General features: G+C 42.8%; 1 protein-coding gene across 4 annotated transcripts in view; it reads right to left on the bottom strand.

Annotated features, from left to right (window-relative positions):
• Positions 1-23,189, bottom strand: part of CCDC149 (coiled-coil domain containing 149) — a 315,035-nt gene that overhangs the window by 163,735 nt on the left and 128,111 nt on the right. For all 4 annotated transcript variants that reach the window (XM_069202164.1, XM_069202165.1, XM_069202167.1 and 1 more), the window contains exon 4: positions 4,131-4,238. In XM_069202164.1, coding sequence (XP_069058265.1) covers positions 4,131-4,238 — 108 coding nt within the window. The remainder of the gene's footprint in view (positions 1-4,130; positions 4,239-23,189) is intronic.

The raw sequence follows: 23,189 nt of genomic DNA, 5'->3' as shown, positions 1-23,189 counted from the left end.
TAGGCCATTTCTGCCCGCTTTGGGGGCAGATCAGACGATTATAGGTCAATCTGCCCCCAAGGGTCGCTCCCCGGGGGGGGGGATTTATTTTAGGCCATTTCTGCCCCCCTGGGGCAGATCGGCCTATTGTTATCAGGCCGATCTGCTCCCATGGGGGGCAGAAACCTCTAGGCGCCAGGGCAATTTTTTTTTTTTTTTTAGAGATGGGGAGCGACCTCTTAGGCAAGGGTCGGTCCCCTGGAGGGGCAAATTGTATTTAGGCCATTTCTGCCCGCTTTGGGGGCAGATCGGCCGATTTTAGGTCGATCAAGGAGGACAGAAACCACTAGGCACCAGGGATCTTTTTTTTGCGCCGTCACGCAAGGGGAGCGACCTTGTAGGCAAGGGTCGCTCCCCAGGGGGGTGGGAGCAATTTATTTCAGGCCATTTCTGCCCCCCCTGGGGGCAGGTCGTTTATTGTTATTAGGCCGATCTGCCCTAAGGGGGGGGCAGAAACCTCTAGGCGCCAAGGCTTAATGTTTTTTTTTTTTTTTTGTGGTTTGTTTGTTTTTTTAGAGATGGGGAGCGACCCCTTAGGCGTCGCTCCCCTGGAGGGGCAAATTGTATTTAGGCCATTTCTGCCCGCTTTGGGGGCAGATTTTAGGTCAATCTGCCCCCAAGGGGGACAGAAACCACTAGGCACCAGGGATCTTTTTTTTTTGCAGCGTCACGCAACGGGAGCGACCTTGTAGGCAAGGGTCGCTCCCCGGGGGGGGACAAATTTATTTTAGGCCATCGGCCTATTGTTATTAGGCCGATCTGCCCCCAGGGGGCAGAAACCTCTAGGCTCCAGGGCAATTTTTTTTGTTGTTTTTTTAGAGATGGGGAGCGACCCCTTAGGCAAGGGTCGCTCCCCTGGAGGGGCAAATTGTATTTAGGCCATTTCTGCCCGCTTTGGGGGCAGATTGGCAGATTTTAGGTCAATCTGCCCCCAAGGGGGACAGAAACCACTAGGCACCAGGGATCTTTTTTTTTGCGCCGTCACGCAAGGGGAGCAACCCTGTAGGCAAGGGTCGCTCCCCGGGAGGGAGGTGGGGGGCAAATTTATTTTAGGCCTTTTCTGCCCCCCCTGGGGCCGGCTGAGCTAGAGGCCAAAATCCACAGGTAGGCACTTTGCAAAAAACACCTCTGTTTTCTGTGAAAAAATGTGATGTGTCCACGTTTTGTTTTGGGCCCTTTCTTTTCGTGGGCGCTAGGCCCACCCACACAAGTGAGGTACCATTTTTATCGGGAGATTTGGGGGAACGCTGGGTGGAAGGAAATTTGTGGCTCCTCTCAGATTCCAGAACTTTCTGTCACCGAAATGTGAGGAAAATGTGTTTTTTAGCCAAATTTTGAGGTTTGCAAAGGATTCTGGGTAACAGAACCTGGTCAGAGCCCCACAAGTCACCCCATCTTGGATTCCCCTAGGCCTCTAGTTTTAAAAAATGCACTGATTTGGTAGGTTTCCCTAGGTGCCGGCTGAGCTAGAGGCCAAAATCTACAGGTAGGCACTTTGCAAAAAACACCTCTGTTTTCTTTCAAAAACTGTGATGTGTCCACGTTGCGTTTTGGGGCATTTCCTGTTGCGGGCGCTAGGCCTACCCACACAAGTGAGGTATCATTTTTATCCGGAGACTTGGGGAAACATAGATTAGCAAAACAAGTGTTATTACCCCTTGTCTTTCTCTAAATTTTTTCCTTCCAAATGTAAGAGAGTGTGTAAAAAAGACGTCTATTTGAGAAATGCCCTGTAATTCACATGCTAGTATGGGCACCCCGGAATTCAGAGATGTGCAAATAACCACTGCTCCTCAACACCTTATCTTGTGCCCATTTTGGAAATACAAAGGTTTTCTTGATAGCTATTTTTTACTTTTTATATTTCAGCAAATTAATTGCTGTATGCCCGGTATAGAATGAAAACCCACTGCAGGGTGCAGGTCATTTATTGGCTCTGGGTACCTAGAGTTCTTGATGAACCTACAAGCGCTATATATCCCCGCAAACAGAAGAGTCCAGCAGACGTAACGGTATATTGCTTTCAAAAATCTGACATTGCAGGAAAAAGTTAGAGTAAAACGTAGAGAAAAATTGCAGATTTTTTCACCTCAATTTCAATATTTTGTTTGTTCAGTTGTTATTTTCTGTAGGAAACCCTTGTAGGATCTACACAAATTACCCCTTGCTGAATTCAGAATTTTGTCTAATTTTCAGAAATGTTGCGGTTTCTGGGATCCAGCATTGGTTTCATGCCCATTTCTGTCACTGACTGGAAGGAGGCTGAAAGCACAAAAAATCATAAAAATGGGGTATGTCCCAGTAAAATGCCAACATTGTGTTGAAAAATTGGGTTTTCTGATTCAAGTCTGCCTGTTCCTGAAAGCTGGGAAGCTGGTGATTTTAGCACCGCAAACCCTTTGTTGATGCAATTTTCAGGGAAAAAACCACAAGCCTTCTTCTGCAGCCCCTTTTTCCCATTTTGTTGAAAAAAACGAAATTTTGACTGTATTTTGGCTAATTTCTTGGCCTCCTTCTGGGGAACCCACAAAGTCTGGGTACCTCTAGAATCCCTAGGATGCTGGAAAAAAAGGACGCAAATTTGGCGTGGGTAGCTTATGTGAACAAAAAGGTATGAGGGCCTAAGAGCGAACTGCCCCAAATAGCCCAAAAAAGCTTGGCACCTGAGGGGGACAAGGCCTGGCAGCGAAGGGGTTAAAAGATGTGTACACAACTACCCCTAGTGGATTGCTGCATTATGTCTTACAAGGCCACGTTTAACTGACTTCTTGCATAAGTTGAATGTTCTATTGTTTGAGAATGTTACTAATACATGGTTTCTTTCTCAAGGATGGAAGTGAATGTAGCAAGTGAGAAAGTTTCTTCCTGAGAAGAGAAGTTTAGACAAGATGGAACAATGGAGCTACAGACGAGACCGAAGAGGAAAAGTTACTGTTGGAAAATATGTCCTGGTTAATGTGACGTTGTTGGATTTTAGGTCATCAATTAAAATTATTATTGACTGAATCATAACCATCCCATGTACTGTCCAATCATAAGCTTTTTGAAGATTAGTATAACAAACTGAGTAGGAATTTTCTTTAGTCAGACTAGATTTTGAGATTTTGTGACTGCACACTTTCAGAGTTCCTGTTGAGGGTCCGAGTCATATTAGCAGTGTGGGTTTAGCTGACGGTAGGCCTGATTCTCCAAAGACATACCCGATGGTGTCCCCTTGCTGAAGTAGACTACATGTTGTTGTTACTGGGGTAACGTATAAGATTGTAATGTTATATGTGTCTTTTTTGATTTGCAGGTAACAGCTGCAACTTATAATTTGATTGCTGCATACTAATAATGTTTTTCTATAATAACCGAGTTAGAGCGATTTTCCTAAATTTGTGTTCCTAAATTCTTTTACATGAAGCCCAACATGTTGATGCTAATTTGTGGTTAGTGAGAATATTAACTTCGAATGCTCAAGACTTATATTGACACTCTTTGAATGTTTGTACTAATGCATACATTGCCATTATTACCGATTCTGGTGTTGCTAATCAGTGTTATTATTTTGGAGATTGTTTGCTTAATTGTTTTGATTAAACTCAGATATATAAGACGTTCTAATCAACCTCTATTAATCTTATATGCTTACCACTTGTGTTTGAGAGTTATTTTCGTGACATTAGCATTGTTAATCTAGGGAAATACATTTTATAATTCTTCTTAATAAACAGGTGTGGTTATTGTTTGAGGTTCAAGATTTTTGATTATATTGATTATTGTTGATGATTACATTCCTCATTGATGACATCCCCTAAATCCTATGTCGCTTCGATCCCTTGACCTCCTGCGCAGAATCCACTATTCAGTTTAAGCAATAGCTAGGATTTCGTGGTGCTGCAGCAGTACCAACACACATCTGTGAACTGCCCCTCAAAGAACAGCCATTGACACCCCAAGCTACTATGCAACTTGTTACTTGATATCAACTTCTTTATCCCACATTTATTGTAAAATATGAACTCCTGAGTTCTTGGTGAAGCACCATAATCATTTCTGGTGCAGATGTGCCGTATGAGACTGATGGATAAAATGTGTAATGAACATACCTTATTGTCTCCTTGTACTTCGGCCAATCTCTGCTGAAGTTCTTTTATTTCTTCTCCAAGATGTTTGTTTCGTTCCCGAGTTTCAATTAATAGCTGTGCAAGGTTAGCCTAAAAGGAAAATAAATCAAGTGTCAGCAATCGTGCCCCTAATAAGTTAGCAGGACAATGGCAGCCGTCCTGCGTACACAAATGTTGAGAAACGGACAAGCACCTGCAGACAAAGTAAATAAAATCTGCTAAACTTAGAATGTTGAATGAACCATATATTGATAATATGTTAGTCAACATTTACATTCTTGTTTGTTGGTGCAAATTGATATTTCAAAATATACAAACAAGTAAAGTACAAAATGTGGTTTTACGATACACATATTTCCTTACTTAATTAATTTCCTTTGTTTTTTTTTTAGTGGCTTGTCTATTACCCGTTTCACTCTCAGCCTATGGAAATAGGGAAGATCAGCACTGCATTTAAATTGTGCTCCTTTATCAACCTACTCTGGATTTTCACATGGGTAACTCTAAAACAGAAGACATATTCATTCACTAATTAAAAATTGGAAAAAAAGTTTCTCAATAATCAGTTCATCACGTCTATACATTTATTACATAAACATCATTAGTTTCACATATTCTGAAATCCACAGTTTTCACGCAGCAAGATAACTAGACCGTGTCACGTTTTTCTTTGTAGAACATTACTTCACCTGCACCTACCGCGGAATGATATGCAGTGAAAGTTGCATGTATCAAAATAAACTAAGCATGTATGGGTCCAGTAGGAGCAGTTTCCGTAAACAAAAGAAGAACAAGCGTTGGCAAAGCCTATAGGTCTCACCTATGCAAGATCTATTGGCTTTGCCAAAATGTTTTAGACCTGTTGTACACCAGCGTGACTGCTGTTCAGCATGGCGAAAAGTTAGTTGCTTAAAGGAGGGTGGCACGGAGTGAAGTGTCGTAAAGTGGAGTGGCGTGGAGTAGAGAGGAGTGCTATGGAACGGCATAGAGTGGCGCAGAGTGGCACAGAGTAGTGTAGAGGTGAATGGAGTGGCGTAGTGTTGTGGAGGGAGTCGAGTGTTGTAATTTGGAAGTGTGTGGAGTGGAGCAGAACTTTCGTTGAGCTGAATGGCGTAGAGTGTCAGAGTGAAGTAGAATATCAGAGTGGAGTAGAGTGTTGTAGAATGGAGTCACACAGAGAATCGTACAGTGGAGTGGTGTAGGGGGTGTGTGTAGTGTACAGTAGAATGTTTTAGAGAGGAGTAGTGTACAGTAGAGAAAAGTGGTGTAGAGTGTAGTAGATTGTCAGAGTGGAGTGGCATTGAGTGTAGTAGAGTAGAATGGCATAGAGTGGTGTAGAGTGGCACAGAGTGGAGTAGTGTGTCAGAGTGGAGTGGCACTGAGTGGAGGAGTGTCATAGAATAGAGTGAAGTAAAGGGACATGGAATGGTCATACAGGGAGTTGTGTAGCGCATCGTAGAGTGGAATAGTGTTGCAGAGTTGCTCAGATTGGAGTAGATTGTTGTGCAGTGGCACAGAGTGGAGTACAGTGTCAGAGTGGAGTAGAGGTTAATGGAGTAGACTAGAGTGATAGAGTGGGGTATCGTGGAGTGTCAAAAGTAGAGTAGAGTGGCTTACAGTGCATTGTTTTTTTAGTAAAGTGGTGTAGAGCGCTTTGGTGTAGAGTGGCACAGAGTGCAGTGATGTAGAGTGGCATGCCGCAGTACAGAGTGGAGTGGCATATGGTGGAGTAGAGTGGGGTAGAGTAGATTGTTTCAGAGTATTAGCGACATGGAGTAAATCGTAGTGGTGCAGGATATAGTGAAGTGGTGCAGGGTAGAGTGCAGAAGTGTAGAGAGGAGTGGAGAAAGTGCAGTGGTGCAGAGTAGATTAGAGTGAGTTGAGTAATGCAGAGCAGAGTGGCATAGAGTGCACTGGCATACAGTGGAGAGGAACTGAGTGATGTAGAGTAGAGTGCTGTGGCATAGAGTGCAGTGGTGCAGAGTAGAGTGACAGCTCAGTCAAAAAGTGCAGTTTTGCAGAGTCAAGTGGCGTAGAGTGTAGTGGTGTGGTGTACAGTGCAATGGCATAGAGTACAGTGGTATAGAGAAGGGTGGTGCAGAGTAGAGAGGTGTAGAGCACAATGGTGTAGAGTACAGTCATGTAGAGAGAATTAAGTGGCATAAAGTGCAATGATGTAGAGTGGCTTAGCGTGCAGTGGCGTAAAGTGTTGTAGAGTGCAGTGGTGCAGAGTAGTTGGCGTACAGTGCATTGGTTTTCAGTAAAGTGGTGTGGTGTGCATTGGCAAAGAGTACCATGGTTTAGAGCAGAGTGGTGTAGATCGCAGGTGTGTAGAGTAGAATGATGTAAAGTACAGTGGAGCAGCATAGATTACAGTGGTATAGAGTGCAGTGGTGCAGAGTGGATAAACTGCATAGAGTGCAGTGGCATAGAGTAGACTGTTTCAGAGTAGAGTGACGCGGCATGCAGCAGTACAAGGTAGAGTGCAGTGGTATAGAGTAGCAGCGTAGAGTGCACCGGCGTTGACTGGTACTGAGTAGAGCACATTGGCATACAGTGCTGCAAAGTAGAGTGCTGTATACAGGAGTGGAGTAGAGCAGAGTGGACTAGCCTAGAATGGAGTGCTATACAGTGCAGTGGCGAAGAGTGCAGCTGTGATTTGCAAAGTGGGATAGAGTAGTGCGGTGCAGAGTAGAGATGTGTATATTGTAGTGATGTAGAGTGCACTGGTGTGCAGTGCATTAGTGAAGAGTGCACTAGAGTGGTGCAAAGTAGAGTGGTGTAGAGTTCAGTGGCACAGAGTGCTGTGTGCAGAGTAGAGTGTCATAGAGGGTAGTAACTCAGAGTGGTGCAGAGTAGCGTGACGGAGAGAGCAGTGGCATGCAGTACAGAGGTGCAGAGTAGAAGAGTGTGGCATAGAGTGAAGTTACAGAGGACAATGATGTTGAGTGGCAGAGTGCAGTGGCATAGTGTTGCAGAGTAGAGTATAGTGGTGTGAAGTGCAGTGGTGCATAGTAGATTGGAGTAGAGTGCATTGTTTTAAGTACAGTGGGTAAAGTGCACTGGCATGGAGAGCAGTAGCGTACAGTGGTTAACTGCAGTGGCATAGAGTAGAATGGAGTAGAGTAGTGTGGAGTGTTGCAGAGTAAATTGCAGTGATGGAGAGTAGATTACAGTAGATTGGCATAGAGTGCACTGGGGAAGAGTGGAGTGGTACACAGTAAAGTGCTTAGACATAGAGTGCAATGGCAGAGTGCAGAGTTGAAGAGTAGCATACAGAGAAGTGGTGCAGAGTGCAGTGGTGCATAATGGAGTAGAGTGGGATAGAATAGGTAGGTGTGGAGTGAAGTGGCGTAGAGTAGAGTGGTACAGAGTAGAGTGCAATGACGCAGCATGGAGTGGTGTTGTGTGGAGTGGTGCATACTAGATGCAGTGGCGTGGAATGGTGCAGAGTAGAGACAACACATCCTCAATTGACATACCCATTACATTTGCACAGACATACACTTTTACTGATAAAGGTATACAGTGAACAAATAACAATGGGTGGAACTGTCATCGCCTATTGTATTGATTTTTTTATCATATTAAAATATTTGTTTCCACCACACTTCAAAGTTACCAAAAAATGTGCTTCATTTTTGCACTCCTAATTCTGATATATTCTGAAGTATCCGTACAGTTCATTCAGAGACATTTAACTATGGTTGTTTTCTAGAAAAACAGCCTTCCGTCCAGCACACTCCCAGTAGCCAGCATGATTGTCACATAAATCCTCTCACTTTGAAGACAGAGAAAGAAATGTAAACACCAAGATCCCTTGGAAGACTGACAGTTGGCCTCCTTTGAATGCACAGGAAAATGTGACAAGATAAGAACAAGATTTAAAGGCCTGTTTGAAGAAATTGAGCACTGGTGAAAGGATACCGCAAATAGAGTGTAGGATACGGGAGGGATGAACTCAGGTTGGATAGCCTAAAGCAAATAAAGCCAACAAATAGAAATCAAGCAAATGTGAGTTACAAAACAAAATGCCAATGCTACGCAACGGGCAGAATGCATTCCCAGGGAAGCTTTCCGAATGTCCCTAAGATGTCGTAAGCAAACGAGACAGCTGTGCTATCTGGTAGGCTTCGATCTAAAAAGGAGGGCACATTCTACTTTAAGAAATGAAAAACAAAAGACACAGCACAAGAACACCCATGACAACGGGTGAGCAGACTGTAGAAACCAAACATGGATTTGCATCTGAGTGGCAAACTGTCTCTAGCAAAAAAATCCCACAATGCCACTCTACTGCCTGTTTGAGGCTGGTGCCCCCAGCCTGGCTGCCAGGGATGACATTTGTGATTGTAGCACTGTTTGTTGATTGCACTTTGTTGCACGCACAGTCCTGTCAATTTGTTTTTTTCTCCTATATACTGCAGTGCAAGTGAGAATTTAGGTCTCCTTCTTGGTGTCATAAATATTTTGTCATTACTGACCGCTATGAATGGCAGAGACTGGGATGACTAATCTTATCCTGATGAGGACCTCAGCCAGTTTTATATGATTGGAAAGTATTTTTGTGTGCAGTTGTTTGCACTGTATACAATTGAGCACCAAGTCCCTTTCTCACTGCACAGTCTACACTTTAATGCCACCATTTGAATTCAATTCAGCATTATGTTTTTTCCTTTGAAAAAAATAAATGTTTCTCTTCAAATAAAATTAGTGATTAGGTATCTCACAGGACTCCCAATTCACTGGTACTCTACGCGTTTATGACAAATGAAATTCTATTCGTCACATTCAGAACAATTGCTCATATGAATCTCATTACCCAGGTTCTCTGTGGATTCATAGGCCGTCCTGTTTTTGGGCAAAAAAAGAAAAACCTCTACCTCCAAAATGCAGAAGAGTTCTGGTGAAGAGAGACACATTTTCTTTAAGTAAGCTATAAACAGCCATGGTGAAATTCCGCATAGAACAAAACAATTAATTTGAGACATCACTGTTGGAAAGAAATTGATGTAGTCTGAGCAGAGCAAGTATTCTAAAAATCCAATATTCTACTGATTAATTTGTGCACTCAAGACAATCTAAGCATATACAAAAAGACAACTGAAAACAATGTTTTATGCTACAACATATATCATTTTTAGATGTCTTTTTCCATGTTTGTGGCAGACATGCGTGTTGCTTAAAACATCTCACTTCTACTGTAGAGTAGGTACTGGTGGGTGGATGGTGAGGGTAGCTCAAGGCTCCCAGAAGTGACCTTGAATGTGAAAAGGAATATTCGCTATGCGATATTCTGAATAACCCCTTTTAAATGTCCCTATTTAACATTGCCATCTGTCAATCTCCTTTATCCAGAGGACGTGGTGCTCATAAGCCGCACACCGGTTGGTCTGTGCAGCGTTTCACTGATGCCTCCCAAACATACTAGGCACAGAATGGGTTAATGATCAATTTCGACAAATCAAAAACTATGTCTGTGAACAGTGTGAAAAGGAAAGCTCCAAGTTGGCATATTGCAAATCAATGCTAGGAGTCGGTGCTGGATTAGAATTAACCAGGCATCACAACAGACAACAAGCATTTGCAATGTAATGTGTCTCGCATTTGCTCGACTTAGAGCTATTGGTGTTGTAATGTCCTAACAGGACTTTTATTGCCACATAAAATGAAAATGAAAAGTAATAAAGTTTTACATAAAATAGCCGATTTAAAGCGCCACGCAATGAGCGTGAAGGAGCACACAAAATGAAACACAAGTTTGCTCGCAGTTAAACGGTTCGGCAAATGCCAGATCGCCCTGTGTAGGAAATAACAAGAAAAAGTAGTCCAGATACCATGCTGAAAAAATGGAGCCTCGTATGTTTTCAATAGTTGGCAGGTGCACCAGAAAGAAGTCCTGCAGCGGAAAGGGAATGCCCATGCCCTGGCACTGAGAAATTACGTGGGAGGGATGCGGCCACATTGGATGGGATCATGATCAGAGAGTAAAGAATGATTTTCAGACTCCCCAAATACACTTCACCTGTCCAAATACGGCTGGAGTTTGGCCTCCAGAAACAATCTTTTGCCAGGAGGGGTGCATATATTAAATGCTAGCACATAATCAAAAACTCAGAGCTGAATACATTGAACTCAAATCTATGGCAGGAACTAATAATTAATGGCAGTTCTCCTGCCAAATACTACCTGAAGGAATCTTTAATGCACCTTGGTTTACAGGCCTCTTGGCAATCACCTGGAACCCACGTCAGCCTAAAGAAACTAGTCAATACAACTATAAAAACAATATCATTAATCGAGGATAAGGCTGCTCTGGTAGGTAAAGCAAATGGGTGTCTGGTGCTGCATAGCTACAGAAAAGCAGCAGCCCAATCCTACTGTCATACGGGATATTCCAATCATGTTAAAGAAAGGTTTCTGAAGTACCGAATGGGCATATTACCATTGCTCCAACACCAACCACTGTGGCAGTGCATTTTCGCCACTACAGAATTCTGGCTATGTGGAAAGGGGAAAGACGGCATGGTGCACATTTGTAAGGAATTAATGGCCAAGAGGAGGGCTATATTATGGCACTTTGTAACCAGCGTGGTTTAAGAACATGCAGGCGGGCGGTACTGGCCTATTTTAAGCCAGAAGATTTACAGCTGAACTGCTGCTTTGTGAAATACTTTACAAAGGTGGAGAACAAATTAGCTGCAATGCATACTGGAGCTACAAATGATTAAACAAGAATTTACTCCACGAAGCCGGTATGACTGCGGCACTGGACTTAGCCTACTCACTGCCTGGCTCTTTAGACATTTTAACTAGGGATCACTATTTAAATTTTTCGTTTTTTATAAGTGTTAAACCAGGATTGCTGAGAGTGAGTGCTCCAGCTAGTTTGACACACATTCCCCACATTGCACTAGTGAAACAACAAGCCTAACAAGCGGTCTATGTAACTTGCATATAGCATATCTCAGAGACCTTGTAAAGACACATGCACTGAAACATTTAATCTGCAAAGTACCCAGTTCGCTTTTCTCCTTAGGCCTCTTCTAATGTGTCCAAGTATGAACTAATTTGTTATTTATACATTATCGCAGAATTTTTTTTTAGTTGCCAACAATATTTATGTGTTTACTCTGCAAAGGTTTTAATTAATCATGCAGTAAAATATAAACTTAAAACTTACACCCACACAGAGAGTTTCTTAAATTGTTGATATCTCTGTTGCTCTGTCTTTTAAGAGGAGGTTAGACAAAAATGTACTAGATGCAATTCCACTGGGTGAAAACTCCTTTGCGGTTTAGTACATTATGGCCCTCATTATGACTTCGGCGGTCTTACAAAAAGACCACCAAAGCTGCGGGCGCCACTATACCGTCAGTGCTGGCGGAATTTGTGGCTCCCTATTATGACTTTTCCGCTGGGCCAGCGGAAAAGTCACATCAACATTGCAGCTGGCTCATAATAGAGCCAGCGACAATGGTGATGTGGAGCGGGTGCAGCAGCACCCGTCGCGCATTTCACTGCCCGAAATTTGGACAGTGAAATGCACGATGGGGCTGTGCCTGGGGGCCCCCTCACTGCCCATGCCAAGTGCATGGGCAGTGTAGGGTCCCCCAGGGGCCCACTGAGTCCCCCTTACCACCAGCCTTTCCATGGTGGTGTTTACCGCCATGGCAGGCTGGCAGTTGGGGACTCATAATCCCCAGGGCAGCGCTGCTTGTACCGCCGTAATGAGGCCCTATATTCCACTGTAGCTTACTTACAAAGGCACAATCAAACTTACTGACAGACAATCAGTTAAGAAAAACATTAACTGCCCATCAGTCAGAAAAATGTGGGTGGATAAGTCTGAGGAACCAATTGGCCAGTATATTTGCAAGACAAAATCCCACATAGATATAGGCTGACTTTTATTCAATTAGTAAACAACCTCAGTCTCTAATGAGATTTCACATTAGATCTGGTCCTCAGCACTGACCTGTAGAGTCTCTTTAGGGCTCCAGATTCTCCCCATTAATTTTTAATATGTAAATAGTGCCCGTAGTCCTTCTCAGTTGTTAGGTCAAGATTCCTTAGAATGCTGATGGCATGCAAAAGTTACTCAAAGGCTCTACATGCAAAGGAACAGCCTTGTCTTAGGCAAAACCTAATTAAAACACAATTCTCCTTATTGCCACTAAGAGCAAGCAAGGCTATTTCAGAACCTGCTCACTAACATGTAAATAGATTGACAGTCCCTGCATTTGGGCAAACATAAAACGTTTTGGGCTTCATCACGGACTACAACCTAACCTTTGAAGTTTACATTACAAAGAAAGCACAAAATGTGTAGCACCGAACTCTGTATATTATACAAAGTCAAAACCTTTCTCCCTGAGAAGCACCTGAATATCCTTCTTTGGTCAGTCACAATTCCTTCCTAGCATGAGACACAAATCCCACATTAAAACCAATAAAAATTATCCTCCATGCTCTTGAACATCTCCATCAAGGCACTCAAGAAATTAGACCTCATCCCTGTCACTGTGAAAAATCTACACAAGTTGTCAATTTAAGACTGCATTAACCACAAGTCATCCACCACATACAAGAGAATTAATAATGAACCCCCTCTGTAAGGAAAATTGACAGTCTCTGGAAGTTAATTCTTCATAAGACGGAACATCACCAGAGTGAAGGTAAATAAGTCTACAACATGAAAAAAGTATAAACAAGCATTCCAGACCCACCCACACATCAGGCTTACTCCATCAGACCCGAAGTTCAGGAAAGATGAGGAGATATCTCTTCAATAAGGGCTACCTATCATCCCCATTCCCCAGGCCTTCCCAGCAATGTACAATATCTTCAAATATCTTCCATCACAGATGGCGCAACCTGATCTTTAAACGTGCAGCAAACCATTGCTCTCAATTAGGTTTACATTGCATCAACATCTACAACAATGTACATACATATGTAACTTACCAAATGCCAACTCCAAGACAACTCCTCAATCTTAGATCACTTGCTGGTTAGTTTTTGAAAAATATCATCTATCAAATGTACATCTAAACATAAATCCAACAACCCAAGGTACTGAAGAATACAAAACTCAGTCAATCTCATAAATTTCCATGAATACTTACTAGCTAATACTTACACATGTGGAAATATGTTTCTCCTTGGGTGAACCCATTTACATGCAACACCAAGAAAATGAGAGGGTTTCCTCCCCATTCCCACCCTCAAAATGCACTTACTCTACCCATGAACAGAGTAAGTTTAACGTGTGTGCATAGAGGGAATCAACATGCAAACAATAGGTGAATGTCCACGATATGTGGGTGTGTGGGTAGGACCTTCTTGGAATGCCTACAAGCATGCCACAACCACTAAATCTGCAAATGCAGTAATCACGCCATAATTGTAGAACCTAAGTATTTAATATTCCAATTTGTGAGAGTAAAATTGCATCAATCCTGATTCTCTAACTCTATGGATTCAGAATTTACCTTTACAAATGTCCCTGTGAACTTAAGCTGAACTTGAGTGTGAAAATACCATTCTAAATTGGGTTCCATGCAATGAATTACCTGGCAGACATGAGAGATACTGAGCTCCAACAACACCCTAATACAGCTATTCACCAGCAGAAGCAGACCAAAATCTTACTTGAAATATTCTTAGCTGACCTTCAGATAGAGCCTGGCAAATGCAAGGCTCAACTTAACTAGAATCATTGGACAAAGAGGCTACACTAACCTTCACAAATGGAATAGCGTTGAAAAACAAATAACTTAAGTTCAAAACCTTCAACTAAAGGACAATGGTGGAAATGAAAACAAACAGCAGTTTTATAAACAGAGTAGTTTTAAAATGAGTTTCAATATGAGTCTACTGGTAGCTCTATAAAGGCCAAGACCCAAGATAAAAACGGGGGTAATACTACAGTGAGAAATACCAACACCTCAACGTTAGCTCATTTCCTGCTGCAGTATTGTCTCCTCAGTCAGATTTCACAGGTCAGAATGGGGATTACCACACGTTTGAACCAGTTGTGAACTGCTATACCCAGAATCATATCATTTATTCCCCCGCACAAAGTCTTCCACGTTTTACCTCACAAAATCTGTGCAGGCTGAAATTTGTCTGCAACTTGTAAATGAAGTTTGAGCACAAGTACACATTTGCACCAAACCAGGAACTATTTCAACTCCCGAGAAGAGAGCATAATGTATCCATGTTTTTTGCAAGGCTCAGATAAAATGGGGAAGCAGCATACTTTCTCAAAGACTAGATCAGCCAGTGGGTGGAGATTTGGCTTGAAGTAAAATGCTACTGGAGGAATTAGAAACTTTTTGGGAGCTTAGGCAACCCCATGGGGAGATGGTCACAAGCAATACATGAAATGGGCTTCCTGACAGACTGAATGTAAACCCTCAATGAAGCAGGAATCAGATAGGGAACAGTTTTGTGGAAGGACGATGTACCTAAGGAGAGGAAGCAAGATACACGACTATTGGATATCACACAAGTTATTTTCTTAGTTGGTTCTCAAGATTTCAGTTCTTTGGAAAACTCTTTAGTGGGTGTAGACCACAGGTGAGGTCGTAATGGAGAGTCTGCACAAGCAAGTGCCAGTGAGGGTAAGAAAAGTGTGTCTTCCTCTTATGAGGCTAACAGTGTGCCCCAGTTTGTTCCAGATTTCAAGATGGATTTTTAGCAGGCAACGTAGACAAGTACTATGATACTCACACAGAGATCTGAAAACAGGGCTTTGCAGCAATGTCTCTGGCCTTTAAGGTTAAGCTGGCAACTCCTCAGGTCTCCGAAGATCCAGAGGTGAATTAGAGGAGCAGGGCTCAGGGCTTCCATGGATTCAGGGCTTCCATGTCCTTAATGACAACATGTTAGTCTCATGTCTCCTATGATGGACAGAAGTGTCCTTCTAATGCTACGATGGCATTAAAGATCTGATAACCCAGTCCTGGAAGCAATCATCCTTCATGCAGCTACAGAGGCTACCAAGACAATTCTTCATCTTGGCAGGAAGGTGTCGCAGAAATGTTCCAAGTCTGCATATAAACTCGAAGTTTATTTTTGTATAGTATGCTCTACAAATTTTAATTTGTTCAATCATTTTATAAGAAAATACTACTTCTTGATCAGTGCAGATTTAATGCTGACTAATCACAACTTTTCCTGGCTTGGCACCCAATCAACCTTCTCACCATTGAGCTCTGTTATGGGTTCCCATTCCTGGCCTGAGCAGTGCAGCACTGGAAAATGCTATGGGCTTCCATTACGGTCTTCCCACACCCCTCACCACATTTTCTTATTTTTCCACCCATTAATACAATTTAAAGATTTTGCCCATAGAGCTCATGGAGCAGTGGAATGAACTTCCTCCACCACTAATATGTGGTACCAGAGGCTGAAAATCTGTCCCCACAGAACAACAAATATATATCTATCAGAGTTAATTGAAATGTATGAAATATAACACCTTCTGGTGGAATAAGTACTAGTCAATGGTGAAGCAAATTAATAAATCAGTCCTTCACTTAAAGGAAATTATTCACAAACGTTCATGCAGTGACCGGAGAAAATAAACATTTAGCTACTCAGGGAAAGTAACCTTTAGATAAAATACTCAAAACCCCTATTACAATTTATAGGGTTTTTACAGTTATCTATACATGTTTAAATTAACTTAATCTGAGCTGTAATCAAATAGATGTAAGAATTGCATTACAAGTTGCATTTTAATACCGATCTGGGTGTAAACATGAGTTTTCACTCAAATTGGTATTTCCAGGCATGTAGTAACACTGTATGCATTTGGTTTCCAAAAACAAATTCTCCAGGAAAAATGGTGTAGGAATATGAATGAGAAAAAAGGCATAGAATTATAAAATTACATTGAAAATTTGTGCAGGTACACTGATTTCTACATGTTATTCCATACTCCATGCGGTCTATAAAGGTTTATTTGTAATGCTGCAGCAATAGTGCAAGCCAGAACTATTGATACCCTTGCATCAGTAATACTGGTGATGTATTATCACACCAAACATACCAAGTAAACGTGAAAGAGGAAATTGAGGTAATATTAAAAAATGCCTGAAAGGACTCATTGTTTGTGTTCTGTGGGCTGATAGCACCCTGCAAAACAGGAACACATGCATACCACTACACTAAAGGTCTATCTACAGAAAGAGTCGCTAAGTGCTTGTGTAGGTGCACCCAATAGCGAACAAACACATCAACTGAGAATATGAAGGCCTAAACCCTCGGCTGAGTTGCAAAAGAAAGGTCCAGAAAGATGCGATCAGCAGATATAGTAAAGACTGTTGTATGTCCTACACAAAGAGAGAAAAGACATGTAACACACCAGCTAATGAGGTTCAGACAAGAATTTAAAACTAAGTGTACACTAGAAAAGTCTCAAACACAGCATCACCTGTCACAACATGGAATTCCAGAAACACTCTGACAACACTTAGCTAGTGGTACACATGGCAATGAATGATAAAAATCCGTAAAACATATCCCCAGATGCTTCAGGAGTAGCCAATGACTGCCTGGGTAATATATAATAGCAAATAAAAGGGAAAGAAGTAGTGACAAGGTGCAAACATTCTCTTGACTGGCCTCCTTGATGTGAATATGGCTCGCAAGTGGAAGGTACAATAAATGCCTGTACTTATTAAATTATTAAGTTAATATGACGTCTATCAACAGAATGTGCTATAATAGAATTAACAGACTAGTATTAAACTACACAAACACATAGTTCAATCTACCAAAAATGTTAAATCTGGAGACATAATTTCTTTAAAAAGAAAGTGCTCATTACTGATCCTTTATAGGTCAAGCTACAGGTAGCTTTAGGTGTCTGAGTCCTCGTATCATCAAGTCCTCAAAAATGTACACTAATTACAGACACTGGGTAGGCTTTTGATCAGCTCCTTCCAGGATAGACTCATGTTTTTTTTAATGGTTTGCCATTGCTTGGATGAGCTGCCCATCAAGGTCATGGCATTTTGTTGACTTCAAGACGTTAGTTTTTTAGATTGTGGGTGTGATATGACTCCTCTCTTGTAATTAAGATGCAGCAAATATTCTCTGATATATTTGCACTGTTGGAAGAACATTTTTGGATGCTACAGCATGCCATAATGACAGTTTTATTTACTAATTGACTTCAAATTCATCTGTTTTACTGTCATGATAACATGTTGTTGGTGTTAGCATTCTTTTCCTCACAAAGTAAACAGGTAAGCATATATACGTTTTCTTAAACACAGCGAAAATACTGGCCTTTGTGTTTACTGCTATGACAAATTGTGAATCATGTTTTTCTTACAAATGCAACAACACTTTTGTCTAAGTCCTACTGCGTCTGACACACACAATTCTCTTGCTCGCAAACCAGTATATTGTAATTACTAACAACCACTCTCCCTTAAACAATTTGCTTTGCACACAAAGTTTGAAATTTTTACTTAACAATTTTTTTTTAGCTTACTGAAAAAGAAAATGTTACTTACCCAGTAGACATTTGTTTGTGGCATGTAGTGCTGTAAGTTCACATGCTTTGCATAAGTCTGCCATCTAGTGTTGGGCTCGGGGTGTTGCAAGTTTTTTTTTTGTACGAAGAATCTTTTTGAGTCGCAAGATCGAGTGACTCCTCTGCTCAGTGATACTGTGCATGGGCATCAAGTCCTTTGTTAGATTGTTTTCCCACAGGCGGGTGAGGTAAGGAGTATATATATATATCTGTAGATACACATGCTTGGCATAGACTGTAAAGCAGTCCTCTACCAGTAAGCAGTCGCTAGCCTGTTAGCCTGTAGGAGTTGGAGCAGTTTGAAAAAGTGTCCTGAGCTTGGTGCTTCTAAAACCTTTAGCCCTATCAATATTATACATAGGAGCTCTTTTAACATCTGTTGTGTGCAGAGCTCTTTCAGCAACCGAGTCTGGCTGTGGGAAGAAGACAGGTAACTCAACTGATTGGTTAATGTGAAACGACTTTTGGTAGAAATTTAGAGATTGTCCTAAAGATTACTCTATCTTTATGTACTTGGAAAATAGGTTCTTGTAAAGTGAAAGTCTGTATTTCACTTACACGTCTTAGGGAAGTGATAGATGCCAAAACTTTCCATGAAAGAAATTGAAAAGAGCAGGAGTGCATGAGTTCAAACGGTGGACCTATGAGTGTAGTAAGAACAACATTGAGCTTCCATACTGGATCTGGAGGAACCTTAGGTCGAATAACCCTCTTAAGTCCTTCCATAATGATTTGATTGCTGGAATTCTGTACAAAGAAAGGTGTTGTCTGTTTTGGAGGTAAGCAGCTATAGCTGTTAAATGAAGTCTAACAGATGAGTATTTAAAATTTGCCTTCTGTAAATGTATCAGATAAACAATGTCTTGTAGTGATGCCTTGAGTGGATCAATGTGTTTAGGTTGACAGTAGCATACAAAACATTTCCATTTTGCAGCATAACACTGTCTAGTTGTAGGTTTACATGCCTCTCTAAGACTGTCCATAAATTCAGAGGGGAGTTGTAAATATCCCAATTCTATGACTTCAGGAGCCATATCGCAAGATGGAGTGTTTTGGGGTCTGGACATCCGATTTGACATTGCTTATGAGTCAAAAGGTTTGGTCTGTTGGGAAGTGTCTAGTGGTGAACCACAGACCGATCCAACAGTGTTGTGTACCAAGGCTGACATTTCCATATGGGAGCTACAAGGATCCTGGTGAGTGCTGTTTGCGAACTAGAAATAGAATGAGAGGGAGAGGTGGAAAAGCGTAAGCAAATATTCCTGACCAATGCATTCTCAGAGCATTGTCTTGGACTGAGGATGTGGGTATCTGGATGAGACGTTTGGCATTTTTTATTTTCTGCAGTGGCAAGGAGATCTATTTCTGGTGTTCCCCACAGTTGAAAGTATTGGTGAAGTAAGTGTGGGTGAAGTTCCCATTCATAGACCTGTTGCTGCATCCTGTTGCTTAAGAGTTCTGCAAAACTGGTTGTCCATTCCTGATATTCTGCCAGTAACTGAATGTGATTGTTACTTACCCATTTCCAAATTGTCTCAGCAAGAAGGGACTATTGAGATGAGTGTGCCACCCCCTCCCCCCGTTTCTGCAGATAATACATGGTTGTCATGTTGTCTGTACCGACTAGAACCCCTTTGTTGGAAAGTTGTGGTAGAAATGCTTTTAACTCAAAATAGTTGATGTGATAGGTTTGTTGAATGGGATCCCACGTGCCTTGTATTGTAAGGCTGTTGAGATGAGCTCCCCAACCTATCAGTGATGCATCTGTAGTGAGAGTGATCTAAGGCACAAGGTCTTGAAATGGCCAGCCCTTGGAGAAGTTGACGGGATTCCACCATTGTAGAGAGCGGTGAGTTTGGCAGTCCAACAACATTAGATCCTGGAGATGACCCTGTGACTGAGACCACTGATGAGCTAGACACTGCTGTAAGGGACGCATGTGTAATCTGGCATGAGGTACTATGACAATGCATGAAGCCATCATTCCTAATAGCTGCATCTTTACTCTCACTGTATAAGTGTGGTTCTCCTGTAACAGAGACAGAAGAGCTTGAAAGGACTGAATGCAAACTGGGTTTGGATATGCCAGCCTGAGTGAGTTTTGAGAATTGCTCCCAGACAAGGCTGTATCTGCAAGAGTTGGAGATGGGATTTGAGAAAGCTGATTGTAAATCCCAGAGTGTGTAGAAGTTTTACTGTGTAGTGAGTATGATTCTGACATTGTTGGAAAGTATTTGCCTTGATAAGCCTGTCATCCAAGTATGAGAAGACGTGAATATGTTGTCTTCTGAGGAATGCAGCAACTACTGCTAGACGTTTTATGAATACTCTGGGAGTGGTTGTTACCCTGAATAGTAAAACCTTGAATTGATAGTGGTTTTACTGCAATGACAAATCTGAGGTATTTGCGATGTGCCAGATGAAAAAGAATGTGGAAATATGCATCCTTCAGATTTAAAGCTGTCTTGAATTCGCCTTGCTGTTGTAGGGAAATGACAGCTTGGAGAGTGACCATATGGAAATGCTCTGAAAGAATGCATAGAATGAGCGGTCTAAGATCTAGAATTGGTCTTAGTGAACCATCTTTCTTTGGTATAAGGAAGTATAGGGAATATATTCCTAACCCCTGTACTAGGGGAACAGCCTCTATAGCCCCTCTGAGAAGAAGGGATTGTACCTCTTCTTTCAGGAGAGTCGGATGTGCGTGTGAAAGTTTGTGAGTGCGAGGGGTAATATTTGGTGGAGTGGAGATGAGTTCTAGACAGTAACCATGTTGGATAATTGATAGAACCCACTGATTCATGGTGATATTGTGCCATTGTTGATAGAACTGCCTTAATCTTCCTCCTACGGAAGAGGATTGAGCCGGTGGAGTGTGTAAGTAGTTACTGACGTGTATTTGGGGTGGATCCTGTAGAGGTAGACCCTTTCCTCTGCTTTTATTGTTTGCACCTGTGTATGAACCTCTAAATGAACCTCTGTGATAGAAATGGGTGTCTTGCCTAGTTTGTGAGGTGGAAGGCACATTAGATGAGGATTTAAAGCCTCCCCTGAATTGTGGGCAACTAAAATTACCCCTTTGTGGTGCAGTGAGTAAGGCTCCCACGGCCTCAGCTATTTCTGAATCTTTTTTTCAGTTTTTCTATAGTGGCATCAACCTCCTGCCCAAACAAATGCTCTTTGTCAAAAGGCATATTAAGAACCGCTGTAGGAAGTTGGCTCTGTATGCACTATTTCAAAGTAAGGAATAGTATGCACAGAGTCCAAGGGTTCTTAGAGGTAAGATAGTGGCAAAAAGAGATAATACTAATGCTCTATTTTGTGGTAGTGTGGTCGAGCAGTAGGCTTATCAAAGGAGTAGTGTTAAGCATTTGTTGTACATACACACAGGCAATAAATGAGGAACACACACTCAGAGACAATTCCAGGCCAATAGGTTTTTGTATAGAAAAATATATTTTCTTAGTTTATTTTAAGAACCACAGGTTCAAATTCTACATGTAATATCCCATTTGAAAGGTATTGCAGGTAAGTACTTTAGGAACTTTGAATTATCACAATAGCATATATACTTTTTACATCAAACACATATAGCTATTTTAAAAGTGGACACAGTGCAATTTTCACAGTTCCTAGGGGAGGTAAGTTATTGTTAGTTCTTGCAGGTAAGTAAACCACCTACGGGGTTCAAATTGGGGTCCAAGGTAGCCCACCGTTGGGGGTTCAGAGCAACCCCAAAGTCACCACACCAGCAGCTCAGGGCCGGTCAGGTGCAGAGTTCAAAGTGCTGCCCAAAACACATAGGCTTCAATGGAGAAGGGGGTGCCCCGGTTCCAGTCTGCCAGCAGGTAAGTACCTGCGTCTTTGGAGGGCAGACCAGGGGGGTTTTGTAGGGCACCGGGGGGGGGACAAGTCCACACAGAAAGTACACCCTCAGCAGCCCGGGGGCGGCTGGGTGCAGTGTGCAAACAAGCATCGGGTTTGTATTAGGACTCAATGGGAGACCAAGGGGTCTCTTCAGCGGTGCAGGCAGGCAAGGGGGGGGCTCCTCGGGAGTAGCCACCACCTGGGCAAGGGAGAGGGCCTCCTGGGGGTCACTCCTGCACTGGAGTTCCGATCCTTCAGGTCCTGGGGGCTGCGGGTGCAGGGTCTTTTCCAGGCGTCGGGATCTGGGAGTCAGGCAGTCGCGGTCAGGGGGAGCCTCGGGATTCCCTCTGCAGGCGTCGCTGTGGGGGCTCAGGGGGGACAACTTTGGTTACTCACAGTCTTGGAGTCGCCTGGGGGTCCTCCCTGTAGCGTTGTTTCTTCACCAGTCGAGTCGGGGTCGCTGGGTGCAGTGTTGCAAGTCTCACGCTTCTGGCGGGAATTGCAGAGGTCTTTAAAGTTGCTCCTCTGGAAACAAAGTTGCAGTCTTTGTTGAACAGGGCCGCTGTTCTCCGGAGTTTCTTGGTCCTTTTAGAGCAGGGCAGTCCTCTGAGGATTCAGAGGTCGCTGGTCCTGGGGAAAGCGTCGCTGGAGCAGTTTTCTTCCGAAGGGGGGAGACAGGCCGGTAGGGCTGGGGCCAAAGCAGTTGGTGTCTCCGTCTTCTCTGCAGGGTTTTCAGCTCAGCAGTCCTCTTCTTCTTTAGGTTGCAGGAATCTGAGTTCCTTGGTTCAGGGGAGCCCTTAAATACTAAATTTAAGGGCGTGTTTAGGTCTGGGGGGTTAGTAGCCAATGGCTACTAGCCCTGAGGGTGGGTACACCCTCTTTGTGCCTCCTCCCAAGGGGAGGGGGTCACATTCCTATCCCTATTGGGGGAATCCTCCATCTGCAAGATGGAGGATTTCTAAAAGTTAGAGTCACCTCAGCTCAGGACACCTTAGGGGCTGTCCTGACTGGCCAGTGACTCCTCCTTGTTATTCTCATTATCTCCTCCGGCCTTGCAGCCAAAAGTGGGGCCGTGGCCAGAGGGGGCGGGCAACTCCACTAGCTGGAGTGCCCTGTGGTGCTGGAACAAAGGGGGTGAGCCTTTGAGGCTCACCGCCAGGTGTTACAGCTCCTGCCTGGGGGAGGTGATAGCATCTCCACCCAGTGCAGGCTTTGTTACTAGCCACAGAGTGACAAAGGCACTCTCCCATGTGGCCAGCAACATGTCTCGAGTGTGGCAGGCTGCTAAAACCAGTCAGCCTACACGGGTAGTTGGTTAAGGTTTCAGGGGGCACCTCTTAAGGTGCCCTCTGGGGTGTATTTTACAATAAAATGTACACTGGCATCAGTGTGCTTTTATTGTGCTGAGAAGTTTGATAACAAGCTTCCCAGTTTTCAATGTAGCCATTATGGTGCTCTGGAGTCCTTGTTTGACAGACTCCCAGACCATATACTCTTATGGCTACCCTGCACTTACAATGTCTAAGGTTTTGCTTAGACACTGTAGGGGCACAGTGCTCATGCACTGGTGCCCTCACCTATGGTATAGTGCACCCTGCCTTAGGGCTGTACGGCCTGCT

Source organism: Pleurodeles waltl, chromosome 1_2, assembly GCF_031143425.1.
Source record: "Pleurodeles waltl isolate 20211129_DDA chromosome 1_2, aPleWal1.hap1.20221129, whole genome shotgun sequence".
NCBI classification, from domain to species: Eukaryota; Metazoa; Chordata; class Amphibia; order Caudata; family Salamandridae; genus Pleurodeles; species Pleurodeles waltl.
The sequence above is the reverse complement of the archived record's forward strand: the minus strand, read 5'-3'. Positions and strand labels throughout refer to the sequence as shown.